This window comes from Fistularia commersonii, chromosome 29 (assembly GCF_037954325.1).
Source record: "Fistularia commersonii isolate RoL2024-O1a breed Wild chromosome 29, RoL_Fcom_v1.0, whole genome shotgun sequence".
Lineage (NCBI taxonomy): Eukaryota > Metazoa > Chordata > Actinopteri > Syngnathiformes > Fistulariidae > Fistularia > Fistularia commersonii.
In genome coordinates, this window is record NC_141312.1 from 9,619,141 (window position 1) to 9,646,594 (window position 27,454).

General features: G+C 40.6%; 1 protein-coding gene across 1 annotated transcript; it reads right to left on the reverse strand.

The window, feature by feature from the left end:
* Positions 1–1,765: 1,765 nt before the first annotated feature.
* Positions 1,766–26,758, reverse strand: LOC147216940 (insulin-like growth factor-binding protein 4). Its single transcript, XM_086177239.1, has 4 exons — positions 25,840–26,758; positions 14,521–14,681; positions 7,894–8,019; positions 1,766–2,420 (listed from the first exon to the last, which is right to left on the reverse strand). The coding sequence occupies exons 1-4, from the start codon at positions 26,195–26,197 to the stop codon at positions 2,283–2,285; spliced, it is 783 nt and encodes a 260-aa protein (XP_086033365.1). The 5' UTR covers positions 26,198–26,758; the 3' UTR covers positions 1,766–2,282.
* Positions 26,759–27,454: the final 696 nt, after the last annotated feature.

Consider the following 27,454-nt stretch of genomic DNA (forward strand, 5'->3'; position numbering starts at 1 on the left):
GACAGCTGGGGTAAGCTCCATCATCACGCGTGACCCAGAGTGCAGGATAAGCATCAGACGATGGATGGATTAATTCAGGTCCTCTCCTAAAAGCCAACTGTTAAGAATACAAATACACTTCAATTTTTAAAGTGTTTAATGTATTACAATGTGTACATTTTTATCAAGTAAATATGATGTGACTGATCATATCTGGTTGAAACTCCATATTTTAGTTCATGGATCACCTCAGTGTATAGCAGTTCTGATGTGAATGAGAAATTAACTCTCATGCCAAGTTGATGCATGCAGAGCTTCTACACAACCTGATAGAATGAGAAGCACAATTCAGTTGAAGAACAAGAAATATATATAAACTTTAAAAAACACTTTTCATGTAGTTAGAAGGCTTTTCCTAAAACATTAGATCTCTCATTAATATACTTTATGTGTTCAAAAGTTTGAATATTAGCTGAAATTGTGTTAGGACGGTCTATGATGCATCTAGAATTGTTACTGATTCCGGATATACAACGCCTGCAGTCTTTGGAAATATTTCAGAGCATGTTTTTTTACATTTAGCTTTAGCTCTAATTACACGCTCTGCTTAGAACAGTTAGGTTGTGTGTGGTTTTTGTTTTTTTTTACTTCATACTGCCTTCTTAGTTCAGTGCTGCTCAGTAGAGCTTATTTGCAGCACAAACATTTTTATACCTAGAGATAAAAATGAAATGAATGACAGACTCATCAAAATAAAAACAAATATTAAAAACAAATTTCACAGCTTCCCCTCATATTGATTATCTGGAGGTTTTACTATCATGTGGGATTAATCACTTGTTTATTAATCAATCATACTCAGAATAATGGCACTGATTATCTTCTCATGTTGATAGTTTAACCATTTTAGAAAAAATATTGTTTTATGCTCTTTTGGTCTCCCTTGTTATTTCCTTTTTTCAACATATCTTGCATAATTCCAATTTTACTCAACATTGACTATTTGGCTGTTATCAAATCTTCTCAATCAAAGTTAGTGCTTGATATGTCCTCAAAATTCCTGCCACCATTCTCTCCTAACCAAGGATCATGTGCAGTCAACAAAACTCATTTTAAATATGAGAAGTTACAAAACTTGTAATTATTGATGTGGTAGAAGGCAACTCTGGCTTCCGGGCGATCATTAAACTATTTTGCTACAACACATAAATCCTCTATCCAGCATTTGTTGCTTGGCTGCCAATAATATAACGTTCAAAGATTCTGCATTTGTATTCCAGCTCATTTTGCCCATTATTCTGCTACACAGACTGATAAAATATTGTAGCAACAGTGCAAAGCTAATTAGTTTAATGTTCTGACATGAACAAAACAAAGACATGTGTGAGCTTGTGTCAACAGTTTGTGCAGATGTTGATCCTCCTGAACTTATTGATACTATTTGCAAGTCTTTGCAAACACCCCAAAAGTTTAAGAGGCTTTTTTTTTTTTGTTTGGAATAATACCACATTTCAGATGGCCAGTCTGGAGAAAGCCTCTACATCACAGCACAAAGTAGTAATAATGGTATTTTGGTTTCAGCTGGAGATTTTGGAGCTTGTCCAGCACCACTCAAGATTCTTTGATTGAAGGGAGTTATGAAACAAATCTTTTCTTATTTTAAAGGATAATGAAGCAAATCTTTTCTTATTTCAAATTTCACTTTAACCTGGGTGTTTTCTAAAGATGCAACTAATAATTATCTTCTAACCAAAAGAAAAAAAAAGGATGCTTAATGACTGTTTACCTTATTCCTATTTTCATTTAATCACTTGCACGTATTTCATTGTTTACACTTAAGGTACCAGGCACATGAAGGAACAAAAATTACAGGGCCAGGGCAAGAAGTGTCATTAATTAAAATACAAGCTCAAAATCTTTCCCAGTATTTGGTCCAAATGATGATTTTCTCCATGTTGGTCATACTTTTTCAAGAACAGAAAGATGTCAAACCAGAGAAAAAAAATAATACGTCGCACTGTCTAACACTGACCACATCATACAATCTGATATTTTAAGGCGCATGTGTCTAGGGTCACAGTTCACATAGTGGAGACAATATGTGATAAGTTTTACAACTTAATTGTCACAAACTCATACACAGAAAAAAATGGCAAAGTAACTCAATTCATTGGGTTCCCTTTTTGTTGTACATGCTCAGGCACCATTGAACACAAGAGAATTAAGGATGTAGGACCTTTCCTCTTGTAGATCTACTAATAAGCACCAGGAGAATTTAGCTGATCCTGCTCCCTCTAAACATCTCAGTCCCTCAGGGTTGCTGTCATTAATTGGTGACAGTCCAGTTCCCCTCGCAGCTCCAGTGGCCATGGCAGTCTAATGCCCGTCTTCTGGTCCACACACCAACATTTCCCCCGTTGGCCATCACGAGCAGGATGGCACTGTCAACATAAAATTGTACATTTTATTTAATATTCATAGAAACATGAAACAACATGCTTAGCTTTGGGGCACAATTGTGACATTTAACTCTGGTTGCAGCATATTGGTACTTTCAAATCTAGCAGTCTAAAGACTAGACCTGAGCAATATGTCATTGGGTTGACTTTTCATCCTTTTCATCCCTTCAAAAATATTGTATCAGTTAGCTGGATCAACTTTTTGATGAATGTCATTTGAATGTTGATACAGTATCTGATAAAATAAATGTCAGGTTTCAAAATGCAGCTATTTGGTTTTGATCAAATAAATGCCGGGTAGCTGACAGCTTTGTTTGAATTGTGTTTTTTTTATCCCCAAAGTCCCCTGATTTATCTAAATCTAATATAACATGTGTCTTAAAATATGTTTCATATTGACTTTTTGTTTTTAAATGGTGTCATGTTTAAGTTGTTTAAAGTAAAACCAGGATCAAGGTATAAGACCGAGGTTTTTCAGAAGTTACAGTGACTACCCTTTGTAGGTTTAGGTGATTTTGTTCTTAATTGAAGTGATATCCATGGACTGAATGGATGTGTTTTGTTTAAGACATGAAAATATCAATCAATAAGAGGTTGATAAAATATCCCGGTAAGCTGGCGGCTCAACATAAACCAACAGTATATTACTTTTTGTACAGGTTGACAGTCCTGCCTGAAATGTAACCTTTTTTGGTGGAAGAGGACAGTAGTGAAGGAGGCCTGTAATGATCCTTTATTTAGAGTCATTTCTTTCTTTTGTTTTTTATTTGATGATTTGATTTAATATTGATTAAAGATAAAATCGATGCATTTGCACACGTTTCTTGTCTATATTAATCATAATTTGCAGGGATAAAGAAAGGATAATATTTGTTTCCATTCAAAGAGCCATTTGGATCAGTTTCCCCACCGTAAAGAAAACACCAGGAACCACTCAGCCCTTTTGAAATTTAAAATGAAGTAGTACAGCACATAACATTATTTATTTTTTGCCTTTATGCTCTGTATCAGCAAAATATATGTTGTATTTTTTATTTTTTTTGGCAATGAACAGCTGAAGAGAAAACAAAATTACATTTCTGCATGGGATAAAATATTTTGAACTCTGAAAAAAAAAAAACCTTGGGCTTAAGGTTACTTTTAAGCAAAATACTCTATTTGAGTACTTCTTGTATTTGTGAAAAAAAATAGCCGAACTTAAACTTAACTTAAATCATCCAAAGGCAGCAAACCAAAAATGCTGTCATCTCTCTGTGTGCCGTCATCCTCTTATTGGCGCATGCAGTCGCTTATTAAGAGAGTGACAAAAATATTTGAACACATTTTATTTAGATGTTACAAGATCACCATCATCTTCAAATATAAAATTACATTTTCAAAATGAACAAACGAAAATAAAATACATTTCAATCAAATACTTTTTAATTATTTTCAGAAGCCACAGGGATGCGGCACCAGAGCCATGGGTTGCCGACCCCTGGTCTAGGTGATTAGTGATCTTTTGATTCAGGAGGAACTATGTTATTTCCACCCAGGTTGTAGAACAGTTGACCAGCTCGTCACTCCTGCCTGGATCGTCTGGGGATATCTACACGAACACGGCAACAGCTGTGTCAGCATTCTTGCCATAACATCAAATACATTCCAAGTTACTGCTCCATTTATGTTCTAATTCCCATCTATGGCCATGACCAAAATAACAAAATCTTAGCCACAAGTGACTGATCTGAGTTTCCTCTACAGAGTTTCTGGGCTTTAGCCTTAGAGATAGGGTGGGGAAAACATGCTCTTGAATATACCTTGTAGTCCAACCTGAACAGATCATTAGTGATGTTCCCAGGGTCATCAGGCATTTCAGGTCTTACATCAGACACCCTCACCCAGTCAACCCAGCCAGGGATGATCAGAACTCAACTTGTGTTCAGGAAGCGCACTAGGCTACTTGTCCACACTTCTTAACCAGAGCCACAGTGAAGGCTTTTCAGCACCTCCCATGATATTCTTGATGACTCTTGCAGCTCTTGATGCCTGTGCAGCCCATAAATCCCCAAGTGCGCGACCATCAGATGTAGAGACCGGCCTGCGAAGCTCCAGCAGCCCACTTTGACAGACTCACAGCGGGATCCACCTATTACTCAGACACCAGATCCCCATACCTTGCCATCTTCCTTCCCTGGGCTTCATCCATGTGATCATGCCACGGAACAAAGTTATTAAGGACTTCTCAGGGTGTTGTTGTTTGTTGATGTTGATGCCAGAGCAGATTATGTCTTCTACAGCCTTCAGGATATGGTCATGGCCAAGCCAACGATAGCGCCCCTCTCCCAAGGCCTTTGGCCAGCAACTGAGGATGTGCTCTAATGATCCCCTTTTCTGGCAGAGTTGGCAAGCAGGTGAGTCCACCAAGCCCCAGGTGAACAGGTTGGCAGGGCTGTGGAGGACATCATACACTGATTGCACAAAGAATTGAAATTGGTGTGACTGCCTTCCAGAGATCTGTCCAGATAATCTTGCAGCCAGTTGTCTGCTCTAACTTGGTCCAGGCCCACTGCTTGAGACATGCCCACCACTCTGCTGAAGCCAGCTTCCTCCACCTCGGCCCGTACCTCATTAGTTTCCGCTTCTACTTGCCTCTGGCTTTGCTGAAGCATGGCTTTGGATTGCTTCCCAGCCCGGCCTGACCAGTTGCTACTGAGCCCACCAGGGTGCTGTGCCCCAACCTTGCCTTCGCCGTTCCAATTCTTCCTGGACACATCACTTCCTTCCTGTTCTGATCTCCATCCCCGCAGAGGAGACCTTGGAGTCAGCCAAGACTTGGTAGAGCAGGACTTCTCTAGCTTGGGTGACCTTGAACTCCTCTGCTTGACTGCTAAAAGGAAGCAGTAGCTTGGTGCTATGCACAAGGAAAGCTATGCTACTTATGCAATGGCAAGCACAGCAACCTATGCATGAACCAACAGACCTTCAGCTCAAAGTCCCTCAGGCGGCCAGGAGCTTGCCCAGGCCCTTTGCTGGCTTTTCTGACGGTGATGTCTCCCAGCATGAAGCAGAACTGGTCAGTCACCCTTCCATTTCTAAGGACCAACGACCGGGACTTCTCAGGTTTCAGGCTCATTCTTGCCCAAGTAATGAGCTGTTCGATGCCTCGCATCCGTGCAGTGAGGTTGCAGTAACCGTCAGATTGTCCATGAACACTCTGATCCATGGTTGTCTGGTGCTGGATGTTGACAGTCTTTCTCTGCACTTCACTTCCACCGACTTCACAAACCTGTTCATGGTCAGCGAGAACAGACACGGAGATTAGGCAGCCTGAAATAATGCCCTTCTCAAGTTGATGCCACTCCAATCTTGAAGTCTCAGAGGACACCCTTAGACTAAAGGTGTCATAATAGTCGAGGATAACATTTTAAGTCTTCTCTGGGATGTGGTATCTGCTCAAGGCCAACTCCACAAGCTTGTGTGGTATTGGTCCATAAGCAACAGTAAGGTCAAACTAGAGCACTGCCAAGTCCTCTTTGCTCTATCGTGCCACTCTGATCAGCTGTGTTACCACCCCCGTGTGTTCAATGCACGCTGGAACCCCTCAGCCCCATCCCTTCTGCACTCAGGTGTCTACATAGGTGTCCTTTAGGAAAAATCCCATCAGGCGATTGGGAACAATCTTGAAGATTTTGCATTCCACACTAAGGAGGGAGGATTGTCCTTAACTGCTCAATGTTACTCACATATTGCTCCTTGGGAATCCGTAAGCCTTCTATGTATCTCCACTGCTGAGGTATTCTCCATCTTCTCCACATAGTTCTAAGGATGGTTCTAAGGATCAAAGATGCTCCAGAAGCCTGGGGCAATGTTGGAAGATCTTGTATGGAACAACACTTGGGCCCAGTGCTGATGATGCTCTGGCAGATTTGATGACCTCTTTGACCTCCTTGGGGGTTAGCTCATCTCATTCTGAAGAGATTGCTAGGTTCAGGTGGGCATATGAGGGCTGCACAGTGGCCAAAGTCTTGCTCTCTCATATCATCGTAGCGGTTTTTGATATGGTGTTTGATGTCCTCCTCCAGGTATGACAGTTGGCCACTACGTTTTTCTCTGTACGTTTTTGCTTGGAGCAGCTTGGATTTGAGATGAAGGCACTGCACGGTTCTCTCCTTTCCCCTTCTCCTGCATGTCAAAGAGTGATTAGCCTCTCCCTTACCACACCCCTAAGTACTGCCAGGGCAATCATTTCCTCCTTGCTTGCTTTTCAGTACTGGGCACTGAGTGTCCTCGGCTCTTGTCTGAAAACAATACATTTGGGGTCGCAGCAAAAAGCATGCTTTTGGGTGCTCGAGATTTGCAGTTTGGGTTGCTAGCCCTGCATGCTGTCACACCAAGCCGTCCACTATCTCTCCAGTTGTCATCCAGCCTTTTCCTGGAAGTCAATGGGGATGACATGCTGGGTTAGTCCTTGCATACACCTTGTGGTGCAACCTGGACACATCATCAATGATGTACTCCTGAACATAAATGAGTAGAGCTGCTGCTCCTGTGTGTAAAAATCTATTCACCGATGTGGTTTGGGCACCTGATAAGGAGTCCTCCCACTAGACGTGTTTCAGGAATGGCCATGAGGTAATAGGCCTAGTGGTAGGCCCAGAACATGCTGGGAGAGCAGGAGTACGTAGCTGTGGACGATGAGAAAGTTTACTGCCAGCTCGACACAGCCCTGGATAAGCACTGGTGAGTGACACTCAGCCAGACTATGACAGTGATGATATATTGATGAACTTGTTCATTATTTGTCCGAAACAACCCATTTTAGCTCCTATTCAGATTATCCAATATGTTTCACAAGTCATAATGGGTTCTAAAACCCAGCTGGTATTGAATGAGAAGAATCACAAGTGGAATTGGTGGAATTACATCCCTTGAGATAACCCCTATGACCCATTACCAATTCTGATTTAGCAAAATGTTTGCTATCACTTAGAGCCTTTTTGCAGTGATAGATATTCGCATACATGAATGCTTTCCAATTAATCATCTGTCAGCTAACATTCAATAAAATGGTCAGCAGTTGTCCTCCCTCCCTTTTGCTTTAGGTTAAAAACTATTCATCATTGCTAAACAATAAACAAACGTCTGTGAGCCTTAAAGACATATTGACCAAGTTCTCAATTCACAACAGGCTTTATATCTACTGATTAGCGGAATTTTATGTGTTTCAATTGTAAATAATTTTATGCATCCTTAATTTCTTATTATTATTTAAATAGCATCAAAATCTTGCTAAGAGTTTCAACAGCTGCAGACATGTTTTGCAATATGTGTTAGATTTCTGCTTTCATCTAAAAATCAGTATTTTTCTATGGATATAGGCACTTTGTAGAATTAAAAACAAAAAAAAACAATCATGAAAACAGATAACAAAAAAATGTACAATTCAGTCCATATAAACACTGACAGTTCAGACCTGTTTAGCATGGAAATCCCCATTCTTGTCACAGTTTGGTAAGGGGATTGTGAAGAAATCATCATGTGTGCGGGTGTTTGATGCCAGCCTGTCCAGTGCACGTTGCAGCTCTGCACGACATGGAGCCTGAAAGGAAGATAAAAAATTAAGCATTATGGAAAAGCACAATTTTAACTTTTGTTAGCGATAATGAACTGTTGTTGTTTTTCCAAATTTGATATCAAACTTCATAACTGTCCAGTGTTCAATAGAATATATACCTGTACCTTTGCACCAATAATCTATGGACTTTTTGTTGGCATTATGTCACCAGAGTGCCCTAAAGAAGGAGACGCTGCTGCTTTTAAGTTTAAATAATAATAACAATAAGAGCTCCATAACTGGGCCTGATTCTGACCTCATAATTACAGATCCTCAGTGATTTAATAACAGATGGAAAAAATTCCTATCATCAAGATGGATTTGATTTACTAAACTAGGTGGTGACTTTGGGTGATGTAGAATTATTGCAATGTTTATTTGATCATGTTGTTTTGGCTTCTCTTACATTTAATATCTTATTGTTTTGTATCTAACCCCCTTCTTGGCATTCAAACCTCAACCAGAAGATGGTGAGATAGAAAACAAGTCATACTGTGACTTCGTGAAAGAGGGTAATCATGTTTAAAGTGCAGTAACCAATTCTACAAACACAAAGTACACAACAGGAACAGAAACATCTGTGAATTGTGTACAGTTTGACAATGTGTCACAATGTTCTGTAATAGAATTTTTCCAATATCCAAGTCAAGTTAGACAGAAAAAAAAAACTGCCTGAGTCTCAACCCAACATGTACATAGGGAATGATTTAGACATGGAAATGAAAATGAAAGCAATTTCTAACATATCAAAGATGAACGACAACACAGTAATTCTGCTGGTCCTCATTAGGTGGTTTATAGATTGCAACATTTTAAACATTGTGACCAAAACATTTTAGGTGAGAAACTTTTAACAAAGAAATGTAACTTTGAAAATGTTTGGGGGAAAAAAAAATCCTTACACAGATCTAACACAGAAAACATTCTCTTTTCGTGCCTCTCCTCCAAAAATACAGAGAAATGTCCCACAATTCCTTTGACACTCAAAAGATAAATTAGCATGGCTGAAAACAGCCAAATAACCACTACTGTTGGTCAGCAACTGAGGTTTCAACCACGGCTTTTGTTTGGAAATACAATGCCATGTTTATAGGAACACATTTAGTAGAAGTTCCGGACCACTTCCTCTTTATGCTAAACAAAAGTAAATTTTTTTTCTTAGCGTTGACCAAATACATTGCTATGATTGTCCATTATCTGTTATTTTTTCCATTTATATCAAGTCTCATACAGCTTAAATCTCAATTTCCATTTATTAATCTTCTTTTTTTTTTTTGCCAAGAAACACCAACAACTCCTAACACTTCCTCAATTGCATTGTAAATACCACTTTGTCCAGCTTATAGGTCCAACGGAACCGGAGCTAAACCTGTTTGCCATTATCCAAGAAAAGAGCTTCATACTAAATTTCAGGGTACTCCACTTTTATTTATTTATTGATTGACTTTACATCTAACTGATTATTTTATTTCTAAGTTTACTGCAAGGAGACGGAGTGCTGCTGCTGGGTAAGCCACCTTTACATTAAAAAGAAGAGAGCCATGCTTCAAAAATGTCCTGTGTCTTGTGAGTTAAAATATAAAAACAGAGGAAGAAATTAGAAATAATAAAAAAAAAAATATTATTGTATTTATCGAGTTCTTTCCACTAAAGTGCTGTACAAACAAAAAGCAATAAAGAGTAAGAACATATTTTCCTTTTGACTGCTCCCTTTCGGGGAAACCACAGCCAATTGTAAATAAGATTAAGACATGAAATGAAAAAATAATTAATTCACTGTGTATTCTACCTATCCAGAAGTTAGGGTTGCCCAGAGACTGGAGGACTCCGATGAACTTACTAGATGGAAACCACATAGACATTGGAAGAACATGTAAACTCCACACAGAAAGACCCACTGTCAGAATCACATTAGAAACTTTCTTGCAGTAAGGAGGAAGCACTAAACACTGCAACACTTGGCTGGCCATAAAATGAAATAAAAAGCACAGACACATAATAAAACTCAACAACACAACTCAAGACTCATTTGTGCTCTCTCCAACTGTCTTTTTACAGACTCGGGGACACACAAAATGCTAGAACCCCTTTGTGCAAACTGTTCCACGCACATAGGACTTCACCAAGTCAGATACGTATTTAATTCATAAGGAGCACCCTAAGGTCTGCTCTTATCTGAACAGGAAGCAAGTGCAGCTATGTCAAAATTTAATCACTGTGGTCAAAGTACATGCTAGTAAAAATAATAAAGCAAAATATACGTGCTACTTTTCATGAAAAGAAAAAAAAATGGGGGGAAGTTTTAGACTGGGAGAAAAGGTCAGGAAAGAATATTCCCTGGGATTTGAACAAATGTAATTCCATGCGTTTTATTTTTACTATGAGAGAGAGATGTATGTTGCTTGCCCAAAACACATTGGTTACTTATGAAAACATCCATCCATCCTTTATCTACCCCTTATCCTGCACTTAAGGTTGTGGACATGATGGAGCTTATGTCATTGGGCGAGGCATACCCAGGACCGGTTGCTAAGTCAATCGCGGGCAACATATACACTGTTTGCGAAATAATTACGCAAGTGATTATTTTGACCAGATCATCATTTTATCCATAATTTCCAACTCCAAGCTGTATAACCTTGAATGCTTATTGGATTTAATGCATATCAGGTGATGTGTATTTGTATAACAAGGGAAGGGGTGGCCTAAGGAGATCAACACCCATATCAAGATGTGCGTAGTTATCAGGCAGATTCTTCTCCTCAGGAAAAATGCTCCAAAAAAAGAGATTTAACTGACTCTGAGGAGTCAAAAATTGTTAAAAGTCTTTCAGAGGGATGCAGCACTCTTGAAATGTCTAAGATACTGTGGCCTGATCACAGAATCATCAACTGTTATATTGCAAATAGTCAACAGGGTTGCAAGAAACCTGTCAAAGAAAAAAAACAAATTAATCGCCAAAGTTTGACAGAATCAAACATGAAGCTACCAGGAACCCTTTATCCTCCAGTGCTGCCATGTTCCACAACTGCAACCTACCTGGAGTGTCAAGAAGTACAAGTTCAGTTCTCAGAGATTTGGCCAAGTTAAGAAAGGTTTACAATGATTAGGCGAGTTGTATTTTTGAGGATTATTTTTGTCATTGTACAACTACAGTGCTTTTGGTCAATCCAAAATGTTAACAAACCCTCAAACCTGGACATTTAAGTCGTAAAAATGAAGTTTGGGCTTTTTTAAGAGAATATCTGTATACATACTATTATTAGGCAACTATTAGTGTGCAGAATTATGGAACTAAGTGGAAAAATAAAATTTCCCATCTCACTTGTTTATTTACCTGTTAAAGTGAGAATAATGAAAAAACTCAACATTTACAAAAACATTTCTGAAAAAAGAAAAAAAAACCCTCACTGACCAATATAGCCACCCTTCTTTTCGATAACAGTCACAAGCCTTCTATTCACAAAGTCAGTCAGTTTCTTGATCTGGTCAGAATCAACATTTTGTGCAGCTGAACAACCCTCAAACCTGAACATTTAAGTACCAAAACTGAAATTTTGCCTTTCTAAAGAGAATATTTATATGCATACCATTATCAGGCAAAAAAAGATTTTCCCATCTCATTTGTTTATTATCACCTGCTAAATTGAGAATAATAAAAAAAAAACACAAAATTTACGAAGAAACATTTCAGAAATTTAAAAAAAAAAACCCTCAGTGACCAATATAGTCACCCTTCTTCTCGGTCAGTTTTTTGACCTGGTCAGAATCAACTTTTTGTGCAGCACCAACCACAGCCTCCCAGACACTGTTCAGAGAGGTGCACTGTTTACCTTCACTTTAAATTTCCTGCTTAATAAGGGCCCAAAAGTTATCAATAGGGTTTAAGTCAGGTAAAGAAAGGGGCCATGTCATTAGTTTTTCATCTTTAAGGCCTTTACTGGCAAGCCACGCAGTGGAGTATTTCAATGCACGTGATGGAGTGTTGTCTTGCAAAAAAAAATATGAAAGTCTTCTTCAGCGATGCAGACTTTTTCCTGTAAGACTGCTTGAAGAAAGTGTCTTCTTAAAATTGGCAGTAAGTCTGAGAGTTGATTTTTGAGTCAGTTTTCAACCCCAAAAGGTCAAACTCGCTCATCCTTAATCATACCTACCCGTACCTGTACCCCAACTCCACCTTGTTGGCGTCTGAGTCATGTGGAACTCTGTGTCTGTTACTGTTCCAACCACAGCCCATCCATCTGCTCCGTCAAGAGTCACTCTCATCTCATCAGTTCACAAAACCTTTGAAAAATCTGTCTTGAGATATTTCTTGGCCCATTCTTGATGTTTCAACTTCAAATGTGTCTTGTTCAGAAGTGGTTGGGTGTCAGCCTTTCTTACCTTGGCCATGTCTCTGAGAACTGAACACCTGAACACTAATTCTCCAGGTATGTTGCAGTTGTGGAATATGGCATCACTGGAGGATAAAGGGTTCCTGGTAGCTTAATGTTTGATTCTTCTCAAATCTTTGGCGGTTAATTTGCGTCTTCTACGACACGTTTCTTGCGACCCTGTTGACTATTTGCAACAAAAATATTTGTTGGTTCGGTTATCACGCCCAAATATCTTAGATATTTCAAGAGTGGTGCATCCCTCTGAGAGACTTCTTACATTTTTTGACTTTTCAGAGAATCTCTTCTTTTAGCCCATTTTTCCTGAGGAGAAGAATCTGCCTGATAACTATGCACATCTTGATAGGGGTGTTGATCTCCTTTGGCCACCCCTTCCCTTGTTACACAAATACACATCACCTGATATGCATTAAATCCAATAAGCATTCAAGGTTATACACCTTGGAGTTGGAAATTATGGATAAAAAGATCTGGTCAAATAATAATTGTGCACACAGTGTAAGAAAACAGCAACTTACACACTTTGCACTGTCACAGAATGCAACACATCACGATAGGAAACTCTGAAAGCACTCAGTGTTAGAGGCGGGTTTTGGAAGACTGAACGCAAGCTAGCTACTGTCTTTGACCATAGGGTCAAGCCAGCTAAAAAATGGCAGTATTATGTCAAAACATGGGCCGAATGTTCCAGATTTGACTGAGACGAGATAAGGTCACAGACAGCAGCGAGAAAGCCCTTGACGCCAAACAGCAAGCAGCAACTGATGAGGTTTAGAGGATAATCACACACATTACGCCAAGTTAATGCCAAAGGTGGCACGACATATCGATTACTCTACCAATAGTTTCCAGCTAAAGAGGCATTAGACGGGTTATCCTGCAAAATCGAACACTTAACCTGGTCACTACAAAGCTGCAAAGATGTTATTTTAACTGAAAATAAATCCAGTAAGTCCCACTTAAATCAGCAAGGGATCGTCCTACTGCACATGCATTACATTGTGCATTCCTGAAATAACCCAAGATCTGCTGGGGAAGGAATTAGAAATAAATATGATTTCACCTCAGCTATAAATTCCAGGAGAAAAATAAAACAAATTCACAACAGCAGACCATGAAAAACCTACTTAAGATTCATCATTGTGCATTGGTGACCTCTACGTTTCATAACTGGAGAATCACGACACACCATTGGAAGGTGTAGAATTCTCACCAGCACAGTTTCTTATGGGATGGCAGTTGAAAGGGAAACTTCCATCCTCAACCACACTGCGTACTCCAGAAGGGAACTGCTCATGTATGGAGGGGGTTTGAAAGAAGCTGGAAAAGTAAAAATTAAGCCATGACGGACAACGACACAGTACTGTGATCAGCAAGAAGATTTCAAGTTGGCAGCCATAGTTGTGTACAAATAGCTGCAGTCGTGATTGTTTATGGTCAGTACTCCAAATGGGACGTCTTACATAAGAAGCAAAATTTGTTTGCTAACAGATAAGAAACATTTTGCTTATACAAAAGAACACATTACTTTTAACACACTCGGTTGGAAGCGATTGTGATACAAGGAATAAAGAGGAAAGCTACAGCATCCCAACAGAGGAAAAAAAGACACCTGAGAAACCAGACAAGTGGATTTATAATGAAGCCTGATGGATAACCAGAGTAGCTTGAGCTAGAACATTTAAACAATTTGGTTACAAGTCACTTTAGGAAGGATGCACTTTGAGATTATTATAATTATAAGTGCAAATGTTTTAAAAATCCTGTTGGGACAGATCTTGTGGAGAAAAATTGAAGATGCAATGTAATGGGGGTTCTATAGCTCACAAGCACCTGTGGCAAAATTAAGAAGTTAGTTTGCATATGTTATATACACATTCACAATTAAAGTGAGGTAAGACCAATACATGTTGTCCAATATAGTCCCTATTAAAGTGGTAATTGGAGAGATTAATATCACATTAGTATCACAGTTCTGAAACGGTTACGCTTTATTGAACCTACATGCTCAAGTTCAAATCTGAGATGTGAATAATTTCTCTTGCTTCTTTTGTTTTCTGTGAATGTGCTAATTTAGGATAGTTTTTCTCACCAGTGCTGCCTTGGTCTCCTCTCGGGCATTGTTGCTTCTCTGATTTGTAGATTTAGGAGGATGTCGAGCCAGGGTCTTCTGAATGCATCGCTTGTCTTGTGGACTGCACCGGATATTGCTGTTGTTTGGGTGCTCAGGAATGATCTCCTGTCTGTCCATTGCTGAAGAACAAGAAATTGAGTTAGTTTTACACTGGTACATTTTTTTATCATTGGCAAGTATAGCGTAATACTACATTATATTAGGTGTCACCTATATATACTGCTCAAAAAAATAAAGGGAACACTTGAACAACACAATGTAACTCCAAGTCAATCACACTTCTGTGAAATCATAGTGTCCACTCAGGAAGCAACACAGATTCATTTTGACTTGTTTTAAGGACATTACAACAAAGTTGGATCAGCCTGGAGTTTGTTTTTACACTTTAATTTTGAGTGTGATTCCTAACCCAGACCTCCATGGGTTGATACAATTGATTTCCATTGATCATTTTTGTGTGATTTTGTTGTCAGCACATTCAACTGTGTAAAGAGCAAAGTATTTCATAAGAATATTTCATTCATTTAGATCTAGGATGTGTTTTTTAAGTGTTCCCTTTATTTTTTTGAGCAGTGTATATATAATAGGTGTCATATGAGACAACGCTGTAGATTTACATTATCATTCTGGATGAAATGTACTAAAAATGAGATTCCATCAGTGTGCAAAAAATGTTTTATCACCAAGCCTTTCTACTTAGGTAGACTTAGGTAGGGTGTATAATCTGATGTCCTCTTCTTTTTAGGTGCAACTGTAGTCTTGATGTACAGCAATTTCGGAGAACAAAAGTTTGTATTTGTCTTTGACAATGCAGTCAGACTTTACAGGTCTGTGTTTGAAGAGTTCCAAGACCGCCGTTGTGGAGACATAACTGCAGTTTCAGGTTTTTTTTTTACATTACATTTACTGCATGCCCAATTTTCTCCGAAAAGGATACCAGTCCAATGTTTACTTCAATACTAGAACAGTCGCTCTTTCTGTCACTAGAATTGATCAATCTGAAGCCACTAAAAATGGAGAGATCATTAGGCCAAGTAGGGGAAAAAGTCCTGCATCATACAAACTGATTGAGAATTAATTATTTCTTCTTTTATGGGAAAAGTGTCATGATAGAATGATGGCTGACGAGTAATGAATTGAAGTGCTCTCAGCCAGATTAGCCACTAAAGGATAAGCGGAAGACAAGACACTCATTTGTATGAACAACATATTAGTCACATTACAGGACAGACAGACATGTTTCTTCAATCTCTAACCAAACTACTCAGCTAAATGATTTTGTGACATGATTTATTCAATTTGACCATTTAGTTCATTAACCTAAGACTGGGCAATTATTTATTGTTTCATATGTATTATGAAAAGCTGTAGGCTAACCAAATCATTTCCCTCATTTTATTTTCATGTCTTGTCAAGCCTGACAATGCCAAGTTTGGATTGATGCACCATAACATGGTGAAAAACAAATACTGACCCCTTTTAAAGGACCACCACTTTTCTGCCATTATTTAAAGTATTTGGTGTGTACCACATTCACCTTTGTGTGCCTACGATTCTGTAGTTGTGTAGCCCTGAAGGCAGAACTCCAGCTGCATCCTGAGGAACTGTCCCCTCCCTCTTCTCCATCCCTCTAGAAGCACCTCCTTCTCAACCAGATGGAAGTTGTTAAAGGATATTTGCACTGTCACAAGAGGGTACAGCATGGTTTTTGCGTCCGCCTGCGGGCCTGGAGGAAATAATGTCTGCAAAGTGACTGTCCAGTGTGCAAATGCACATGTTTTCTTTCTCCTGAGGACAGTGAGATTTAGTCACTCTATTTTTTGCATTTCTAAATCAAGCCTGTGGCAATTTTTATACAGGCACTGGATTAAAGCAGTAAAGTTTGAAAGCTGTCCTCTTGATCTGTGATCACTGTACCAGTTTTATCTCTAGTTTATTTCTATGTCCGTACCAGGCACTCAGTCTCTCTATCAGCAAATAAAAACAAGATGCAGGTCAGTTGTCTGCACATTGTGCAATACGACATATATGCAATCAATGAGGATATTACTGGTTTCTGTGCTAACCTGAGGCGAATTTTTTTTTTTGTGCTTTCAACCTTGTCTCTTTTACAGTTTGTTAATCCTCATTTTCTTCCACTCTCAATGACAGGATGTTTTTTCATCCCAATTTGTACTATATTTGCAATTTTTCACTTTCTAGTGGACACAATTTTATGGGGGCAAATGTGAAGAAGTGAAACAGGGGTTCCTAAGGCCCAGCAGGAAAGACCTCCTCCCTGTAATGAAGACAGTGACTACAGTGAGTAGAGCAGTAGGAGTCCAGGGAAGATTGAAGGACAACCACGAGAGACTGGTGGCAGCAGGTTGAACTGTATCGGTAGAAGTGGGCTAGCAACCCTTCCCTCTAGTTTTCTAAGAGGAATACATCCAAAGCCGACTACAAAGAAGAAACAAAGAAAACAAGCCAAAGGCCCTCCAAGAGGCGGGATGAAAGACAGGGCCAACAAGGATGGACCACACGGTCCATCAGCAAAAGACAAGATGCCGGTATGCCTGGGGGGGGGACTGTGAGGGGGCCGCACATCCATATGGGAAGAAGTGCAGCAGTGGTAGCCGAGCACAACCTTGCAGGTCAAGGGCAGGTCAGACAAATGGATCCATGTCTGGATTGACAACCACAGAGCCAATGGGCCCAAAGTTGCAGAGGAAGAGCAGGAGAAAAGGAAGGTAGAGGAGGAAAGGGATGATGGTGATGAACCCCAAGAAGTGAGCCTAGTAGCGCTCCCGAGAATGGAGTTGAGCCAAAAGGCCAGAACCTGAAGAACCCACTCCAAAGGAATAAGATCTAATGGCCAAAGTCCAACAAGGCTTAGGAGAGGAGAAAGTTGGACGAATACCTGTTAAGGCTGCAGCAAAATGCTCTGCAGGCCAGGAGTAGCTAAACTAAACCTGTCCGGGGAAACCCTGTATGAAGAATGGCGCAAAAGGTTTGACGAAGTGACCATCAGAGAAGCTGTAGCAAGATCAAAGGGCAGAAGGGAGAAAGAGACTGGAAGACTTAGTGCCAAGCAGAAGGCAGCTCTGTAAGCATTGGAGGAAGGCAAAGGAGTCTGAGAAGGAGGGCCTGAAAGCTCTCTGGGGTGAGAGTCTCGCAAACCTCTGGAGGGCAGAACACATCAGAAAATGGAGGGGAAGAATGGAGAAGGAAAGATCAAGTTTCTTCAGGAATCTATTCTAGCATCCACATGGGCTCCTTGCGGAGAGGACAAGTGGGACCCTGGATATCTCCATGAGCATATCCACACACACACACAAGGATGTCGAGGCTAAGCCTAGGCATACCCCTAGGCTTAACGGGAGTATGTACCTAGGCCCTCCGAACCATCAGCCTTGTTTGATGTATCACCACCCAAGCTTAGTGAGGTCAGTTACGTGGTCCAGCAGGCAAGATCTGCTTCAGCGCCAGACCTGTATGAGATACTGTACAAGCTGTATAAGAACTGCCCAGGAGAGCTAAATGCGTTATGGACCCTGATGAAAATCACCTAGACTAAGCAGAGCTTGTCCATAATCTGGAAAGTACAAGCTGTAGTGTTATCACTTCACCCTGTACCCAAGGGTGATGTGGCCTCTGAAGCTGTGTGAAGTCACCTCATCATCTGAAGGCAACAACCATCATCCTTCATCCCCAAATGACTCGGCCTACCAAGGTACTCCTCAACTGCTGGCCTGTATGGATGGAATTCACTCCAGCTACCCCTGAAATCCATCACCCTGGGCTAAAGGGTAAAGGCACGGCTGGTGATGGAGTTAACAGACTCCTCTGACAGGGCAGTGATTGATGCAAACACAACGGTTGAGACCGAAAGGAAATTGACGGCCATGGAGGGGTGCAGACGGTTGTTTTGGAAGACTGCAACACAAACAAGTCCCATCCATCCTACGGTCCCAGGTGAGCAGAAAGTAGAGGAAGGACTTTGTTATGGCTGAGGTCAACATCACGCCTGCTCAAGGATCTGGGCCTAAGTGGGGCTACACTTTGTAGATCCACCAAAATGCAAGGCACTTGCTCTGGCTGAAACGTCGAGACAAGGCTTTTGGAACAACATCTAGTTAGGTTTTGCTGCAGGGGGAGTCAGGGAGACGTCCCTGTTCATTGCCCCGCCACCAGTAGATGTTCTGGATTAATGGGTGAAACATCAAGGAACGATGGTCCCCAGCTGAATACCCTGCAGCAAAACCTTGTGGTATGCGGTCAGGTTTAGGCCTGCCTCAAGGAAAAGGACACCCTTGACATGCATAGTCCTTCATAGGCAGTGTCAGAGGTGCGACAGGCATAAGGCCCAGCAGGAAAGACCACCTCCCTGTAACAAATTATTCCATGGAAAAGGGCACTTATTTTGTGTGGTTTACTGTGATTTGTGAAAGCCCTGTAGCCTTTTTGAAAGTTCCTATACTGCAATGTTTTGCAGCTGATGTATTGCAGTGCACCATCAGTCTCATGTCCATAGAGATGCACATATGATGGGATCACTACAGCTTTAACTTACCAGCCTAGACCGCTTAATCACCATTATTGGCTGGCTTCATGAAATTTAGTGTTACATAAATATGCAGTACTTGTGGATGACACAACAAATAACTAGAAAATCAACCTTTTCCATTATATCATATCACGAGTTATTAAGCAAGATCTCAACAGAAAAAGCAAAAGCTGAAATCACAATTAATTTGTAGATGTATCTTTGGCTGAATTCACGGCACTGACTGTGTGGTTGTGTCTAAATCAGACTGACACATCTGCATACGGCAATATTTGACATTCTTCCTTGAAAAGCAGCTCACATTCACCCTGCTGTCTTTGAACCATTTCTGTGTAGCTTTTGCTTTATGCTTGAGATCATTGTCCTTTGGGGAAGAAAAAAAAAAAAAAGAAAAACTCTTCTCCCAAGTCAAAGTTCTCTTGCATATTAAAATCGGATTATCCCCAGGTTTAAGCAATATTTTTGGGATTCTTTTATCCCCTCTTCCTTTACAAGCATTTGAGGGCCTACGGCTGAGAAGCATCCCTAGAGCATGATATTGCCACCACTGTGCTTCACATGTGCAGGGATTGGTGTTTGCCAAATATAGAATCTAGTCTGATGGCCAAAAAGCTCAATTCGTCTTATCAGAACCGTCTTCCAATTGATCTTGGAGTCTCCCACGTGTCTTTGGGAAAATTCCAGGTGGGATTTCATCCAGTCTCCCATTCAGCTTCAGCTCATGAGGAACCCAGGTAACAGTTGTTGCATGTAAAGTCCGTCCCATCTGAGCCACTGAAGCTATTAAATCCTCCAGAGAGGTCAAAGGTGTCTTAATGGCCTCACTCACCAGTGTTATTCTGGCCTGACCACTCAGTTTCTTAAGGGCAGCCAGCTCTGGGCAGATTTAGACAAACGCCATAGTCCTTCCATTTTTTAATGACGGATATAACTGAACTCCATGGGATGCCCAGTAATTTGGAAATCGTCTTTGAGCCATCTCATGTGGGTCTCACTTTTTTATTTCTTTTTCTCTGAGTTGCTTGAAGTTCTCTTTTGTCTTCTTGTTGCAATTGTCACAGGAATACAGACAACGTTATTTTCATTCTACAACAACTTTTACTTCTACTACACACAGGTCATCTCCATTTCACTAACGGTGAAACTAGCTTCAACTAGCCAGACCTCTGTGGAACTAGGTCTTTCACTTTGAAGGGATATGAAAGGGATGAATATTTGTGTAAAAACTAATTCTACAAATTTCTTTTCATTTGCTAACACGTTTAACATTTCTATTCATTTATTATTTTGCAAAGTCTTGTCAAAAAAAACATATTGGCCATAATTTGATTTAGAAAAGCAAGGAAAGATGATGACATCAAAGGGTTTAATACTTTTTACAGGCATTGTAGGTGCCAACAGAAAGTGTATATCAACTATAAAATTCAGAAACCATCTTCTATGTACAAGTGCAAAAGTGTTTTTAAAAGACTGTAGTCAGTCTTAATGATTGACCGATTCAGCAGTTCAAATGGAACTTGATTTATTGTTTACCAAAAGAATAGGGAAGAAGAGAAAAAGAGGATCTTGAAATTATTTTGACCAGTTATAGCCTGTTTACCTGAATAGGGCATTTGACGTTTATTGTCTGTTTTTGAAATGAAGAATCTAGGATTTGAATCATATTCAGCGGGAGATAGTGGAGGATCTGAGCCGCAGACAGCCACTTCTGTGTTACGCAAAATGGTGTCATATCCACATATGAAGGTTTTCATTTTAACAATCTGAGAATCAGAAAGTTTATTTTGTAACAGCATCAAGAATTTACTTTGGTTTATTTTAGAACTGGAAATCTTTACTTGAAAATATCCTGTTCGAAATAATAACGAATTTGTATCAAGGGAGCACTTTCCTATACTTTAGGTCTCGACAAACTCGGATCCTGACAGAAAGTAAAAAGCTATTATTGCATTTTTTGAAACCTGGACAAAATAATGACTGCACTGTTATAGAATGAAATACACATCCACTATTCTAATGATATGATATTCTAATGAGAAAATCCTAATATTGTGATTGTATGTAAAATTAATGACAATAAAAACTTCAAACAGAGATTACATCTCAAAAAAAGATTTGTCATGTCTAAAGGCTGATAGGAATGCCTTTAGTAACTAAAATAGCAGGAATTGAATTTATGTGATTAGAAGGACTTTAAAAGGCACAAACTTACTTAAATGTAATTGTGATTGTGAGCACATGGTTATTATTTGAATGTAAGGGGTTAAAAGCAATAGTGGCAGTTCTTAAACAGCATTAGCACTGAGTTTTAAACTAACATCAGGGCAAACAGGATTCCAACAACAAAAAGCTACCAGTATGTACCCAAGCATTCATGACTGTTGTGCTGAGAGCTGATAATAACAAAAGAGAGACTGATCATCAATGCGTCAAATTTTCTGCTGTTGATATTCTGAAGAATCTGTTAAAGTTGAGAAAGCGGCAGCTTAGAGACCATGGATGAGGACTGAAACAGGGTTCTAGATAGAAACCAGTTATAGAAAAGCAAATGGATTTAACTGCACTTGGATTTAAGATGGCAAAATCAAATGCATGATGATGTATGGCTCCGATGATTTATTTTCAGTTTATCTAGGTGTTGAAAAAAAAACTAATGAAGATAGAAACAAAAAAAAAAAGAGATGTTTATCATATATTGTCAAAATATGTCAAAAAATAAATATATCGGTAAATATGAGCTTACAACAGACATTCCATTGCAAACATGGAAGTAATATTAAATTCTGTCCAAAACATCAACTTATTTTCTAACAAAGGTGATCATGCAATTCCAACTGCCAAAAGTTGATTTCTTCCTTGGCTCAAATGTTTAACTCCCACTTAAGCGTCAGTGCATGTCTGTGAGTAACAAATATTAATAACAGATATTATCACATTAGTATGACCAAAGCAGACTTTGCACAAAGTAATAATAATATGATGCCAAAATCTGTAGACACACGTTTGATGTCAATTAAATGTGTCTAAAAGCCTAGGCACTCCCTCTTCTACCACAGGACCAGATCCATCATCTGCAGCCTTTTCCTCCCTCAGCAAAGCTTTTCCTCTTACACTATTGAAACATTTTGCTTCTTCCTCACACTTGATAAGTCCTTCTAAAAGTTGACTTTAAAAAACAAAAATGGTGAAAAAATTGCATGTAATGTTTACCTTCTCCTGAGCAACAGATAGCACATTCAAAATACTGACTAATTCCTTCTCATCAGGTTTTCAGCCATGTCAGACCATGATTTATGATGATCTCTTCAGTTTATAATTTCTTTACACCATTAAAGGCATAACAGAATGTCAAATCAATAGTCAGCGGCAGGAAACATGCTGCAGAGGCTTAATTTCTTGCCATAATTGAAAAATACAACAATGACTTCATATCAAACGGCATCATAGATTTGTAGGTCACTGCCACTACATTTTTGGGGGGAAATAATGTTCAATGAAAGTGAATGTAAGATTCTTGACTATCTCAGCCTCACCAGCAATGTTGTTTGATTAAAAACAACTTGGTAGCCTTGGAGCCGAATGTTCCTGCTTTGATTAAACAGATACAAAACACATACACACACAGACGTATGAGAGACATGAGTGTACGAGTTCAAGTAAGAGCAACAAGTCTTCCAGATGGATCATCATCTGGATAAACATTATTCTTTATCCTGGCAAAAACTTTGGGATCAAAACATCTGTTTGATGAAAACAACCCGTGTTATGTGAAAATTTCCCACATTCACAGCCTCCTAGGAGATTGAGACTTTCTTTGGTTCTCAGAAAACAGTCTTTTCATTTAAAGAAACTACTATTTCCCACCCCCCAAAAAAAAGAAAAAAATAGATCCGTGGCAGAGAACACAATGCCTTGAGCATTTTTTTGGTCGTAACTCAAGCACATACACATTAATTACAGCGAATTACAAAAAGCAAGCAACAAATGATGTGTTGACTCATCTGGCCGAAAAGTAAGACCCGACGATGTTTTGTAAATCTACTGTTTTAGTCGTTATACCAACTTTGTGACTTTTGATGAGACAAAAGATCATTTCAAACTCCTGGAAACATCAACTGAATCCTGAAGGCAGTAATTATTGCTTTTCTTTGCTTTTGTTTCAATGGGTAACTTGTGCTCAGTGGATGGTAGTCATCCATAATTTGTTAAAACAGGGAGAGCAAGCAATGTTGAGATCAATGAATAGAAGGCCACAGCAGCTGCAATGAATGACATCGAACCATTGGGTCTGATTTTTGGTAGCTGAAGCTGATATTCCACAAGTTCTCTAAATGATACTTACAAAATATGTCCTAATAAATCCTAGAGCTTTTGCAACACAAGGCAATATGTTTATTCTTTTTCCCTGTCGTGGGATCATTAAAGTGTCTTATATTGTCTTTTTGTCATGGTCAGGAAAGTATTGTTGTTTCCCTTAACACCAGCCAGGATGACAACTAACTGGTCGCTGAAGAATACAAGTCAAAATACTTTTACAAGAAAATCTTGATTTAGTATTAAGACAATTCCTCTTTGACCAGTCGGTAACTCCCAGAACCCATCAAGTATCGTGTTCCCTTTGCAAACCTCTGTGTCAGTTGCGAATTTCATGCACACAACTATGTAAAACCCTTCTAATATATGTATCAGTCTGTTTATTAATTCTGTTCTTGTGGTCTTCAGCAGTGACTATTTGAAGGGGAAACTGTTAACACAGAGTGTGTCTGTGAATTGTGAGGTTTTTGAGAACAATAGCAGCCATAAATCTTAACATAAAATGTTGGAGTTAGTACGGAAATCCTAACACTGAGTTAAGGCTCGGTGGAAGTATTAAATGTGCCTTAGTGAAACAAAGGGTTTTGGCTTACTACACAAATACAAAAACTAAAAATGAAAAGATTATACCCAGCATTATACACGCCCCTCGATGCTCCATAAAAATGGACCCTATCACAGGATCCATTTCATTATTCATGTTGTTCTTTTTTTCTTTTTTTTTTTTTAAATCCACTTCTATATTTATCCGACATGTTCTCTGTTGCTAGGAGTGAGACAATTTCAGATGTGCAGTCAGGCTATTGCCGCTTTTCTTTAATAATGCATATGAACAGTGGCCACTCATGAACTCTCTTTTTGACTAAAGCTGCTCCTTGCCTTAATTAAAACTGACCCAAAGTGTGCTCTAGTGTGACACCAAGTCAGATGGACATACGAGATCAAACCTTGAATAATAGGTTGAAGGAGAGCAGTAGACCAGTTGCACAGTTAAAAAAAAAAAAAAAAAAAAAATTGGCAGCGCTGAATCAGCCCTCCCCCTTTTTTTAATCTTACTTTGAGCAGCCTTCCTCTTCTTTCTGATTCCATTAAGGCACGCTATGCGCCGGTATAACCTAAGTTAGCCCTGCACAGAGAGCAGAAGGCTCTCATTTCAAGTCTGGCACAAAGAGTGCCGATGAGCTCATCCTCCTAAAGGAGCTGTACGCAATGGGCGATGCACTTGAAGGCTTGTTAGGGTATGGGGGTGGAGATTGACTACATGCAGGGCCAGTGGAAACAGATGCTGCAATGGAGATTAGTGTCTTGGGAGTTTTGTATCTACTGATCCAAACCTTTGGTGTTCTAGCCCCAGATTGTCAGACAGCTAACTGCCGTTACCTGAAGCGGTCTGGGAGCTCAGTCCCCCAACACAGTAGTGTTAACGTAATGGGAAACAGATGAAAGCTCCACCTCGTGTGCAACACTTTATAAAGAATCATCTCATCTGGCGTGATGGGAATCAACACCACTCCCTTTGTTGCGAGCAGAAAGACAAACAGCTAAGCTTTCGGTTGCATCTACCCGGTGAGCTATAACCTCCTGTGATGATAAGATAGCAGTAGTAAACGTCTGACTTTCCAAAGTGGAAACAGCAGTGCTTATGAGTGCAAGGAATGCAACAACCAAGTCAAGAAGTGGGTCCGGAGAACTGTGATAGAGACATCAGCACCCACAGAGACGCCTGCAGCAGCAGGAGGAGCAGCAGTGTGAATTACTGTTTGCAGAGAGCTCTAATAACCCCACAGTGGCTAAAGGCCATTAGTTATTTCATACAACAGATTTTATTGCCTCCTCCCGTTCCAAAAACAGCCAAACGCACAGCATCACTAAAATGCATCACAATGCCTCCATGTGTACCATGAGATCACTGCATAAACCATGATTTTATTTCATTCGCGCATATCTGGTAACGTGTATGGAGATTGCGCACGCACACACACAAACACACACCACCGGCCCTTTAACCACATAAGCAGACAAATGTCAACAACCATAATCGGCAGATTATTGCATCTTACAGCTGTGACTTTCATAGAAAGTGGTAGCAAGACAGTAAGAGGGGCTGTCTGGTTTCACTAACCAGGCAATGCGTGAAGAGTTCGTGAGTGTGCACACTCCGGATTGCGGTTTAGCCAGGATTAGGGTAAACAAGTAATGCATAGTCACACACACACACATACGGTGACCCTGCTTTGCTCAGGTAAAACCCCGCGATCCGTGACCGAAGACGGGTTTATCAGTCACGGGGAGGCCGGGACTCCACGGTCCTGCTCACCAACCGTGTAATCCTAGCGGCTCCGAGCTCTTTGCAAGTGACGAAAAGAAACTCGCGTAAGCAAAACGACGGCTCTCCGCTTTACTCGAATCGTTCTCACCTGAGTTTTCCTCCACCTCTCTTTCATCCGTGCACAATCCCTGGCCGTGCATCAGCGAATGTAGTGGTCTCTCAATGCCACGCGGCGGGTAGCAGCGCAATCCGGTGCCACATCGCGGCGAGTAGACTCCACAGTGCGCCCCTTTGGGGAGCGCACAGGTGGGGCAACACCCGCAACCGGGTTCCCGCACCGTCTCCTCACAGTCCTGCGGGAGGCGGCAGCTAGCGAGGCGTTCCTCGGAACATGCCGGGCAGCGGATGGCTTGATCGGACAAGCAGAGGGCCACCAGAGACAATGTGCCAAATGCCCAAAGACCCCAGCGGGACGTCACCTCTGACATTCGGCTTCCGCGCACCATGGTCGCCCCCGGCACCTGCAGCCAGTCCTCAGATTTGGTTTTTCCTCCCTGCGGCCTTCCTCGGCTCTCTGGCTGTACAGCTTGATCACTTTTACTGCGGCGGCAGCTTAAGCAGCAGCAGCAACAACAACGACGGCGGCGGCGGTGGTGGTGGTGGTGGTGCTTGTGCGTGCGTGTGTGTGTGCGTGTGTGTGTGTTGGGAGTTTCAGAGGAAAGCTTTGTCCAGGTGGTTCGTGTTTCAGACGCAGGGCTATTAAGCTTCGTCTGCGCTTCTTCTCCCGGCCCCCGGATTCCCAAACAACCAGCTTGCGATCAACACAATAACAAACGCTACTTTTTGTTCTGCTACAGTAAACAATTGCTAGGAGGTTTTCCACCAGTGTGTTATGACGAATCTTTCCTTCTATCGCTCCCTTTCTCTCGCGGATCAGCTTCTTATCCTCCGCTACTTTGTTCAAACACCCAAAATACGCACTGCGTGTCCGGTTGCAATGTACGTCGAAAAACAAGTACGGTATCATTTAAGAGTTGCACTTCCCTCTCCTCAAGTGAAGAGTAGAGAACAGATCTGGACTTTATACCGGACTGCTGACACGCCTCCTTCTCGGGAGAAAAGCCGCTCTCTCTCTTTCTCTCTCTCTCTCTCTCTCTCTCTCTTTTTCGTATCCTCATATTCTTTCCCACATCTCCACATCCGCATTTCTCTTCTAAACTTAAAAAACACCAGGACGATTTCAACCTTCCTCCTCCTCTTTCTCATCCTGCTGCTGCAGGTCGTGTCTATCCGTGTGTTACCCTCATCCATCTTTCTCCTTTCCGTGTGCGTGGGTGGCACGGTCACGACGAGACGAGAAGAAAACACGGCTGTCACCAGCTTATTCCACGCGCGGGTGTGTTTTCTCACCACGTGAGTGTAAATCGGTGTGTTCTTCCTTTTCTTCGTATGTGCCATCCATCATCCTGCCGTTTAAATCATGGGGTTTTTGCTGGAAGTGTTCGTCTCCGTGTTCCAGTGCCTTCTGTTTGCCATGGAAACCCAGCAGGAAACCTTTGTGGGGTTTTTTTTCCCCCTTCTTTTTTTCTTTTTCAAGGCTGATGGCCAAACACCTGGCAACCGAGGCGGTTGGCAGGTGTTTTCAGTTAGTTACACACACACACACACACACATACACACACGTTGCGCTTTAGCTCTCGGCCGCCATTTGGTGGAAGGATTTCAATTGCCTTGTTTCCAATCAAACCTGCGTCATAAAACTA

Coding starts and splice junctions, on each gene's coding strand:
- LOC147216940 (XM_086177239.1), bottom strand. CDS start 26,197: ATGGTGCGCGGAAGCCGAATGTCAGAGGTGACGTCCCGCTGGGGTCTT. Junction 14,682..25,839: donor AGAGGTGGAGGAAAACTCAG/GTGAGAACGATT, acceptor CTTGTTCTTCAG/CAATGGACAGACAGGAGATC. Junction 2,421..7,893: donor GGGATTTCCATGCTAAACAG/GTCTGAACTGTC, acceptor TTATGTTGACAG/TGCCATCCTGCTCGTGATGG.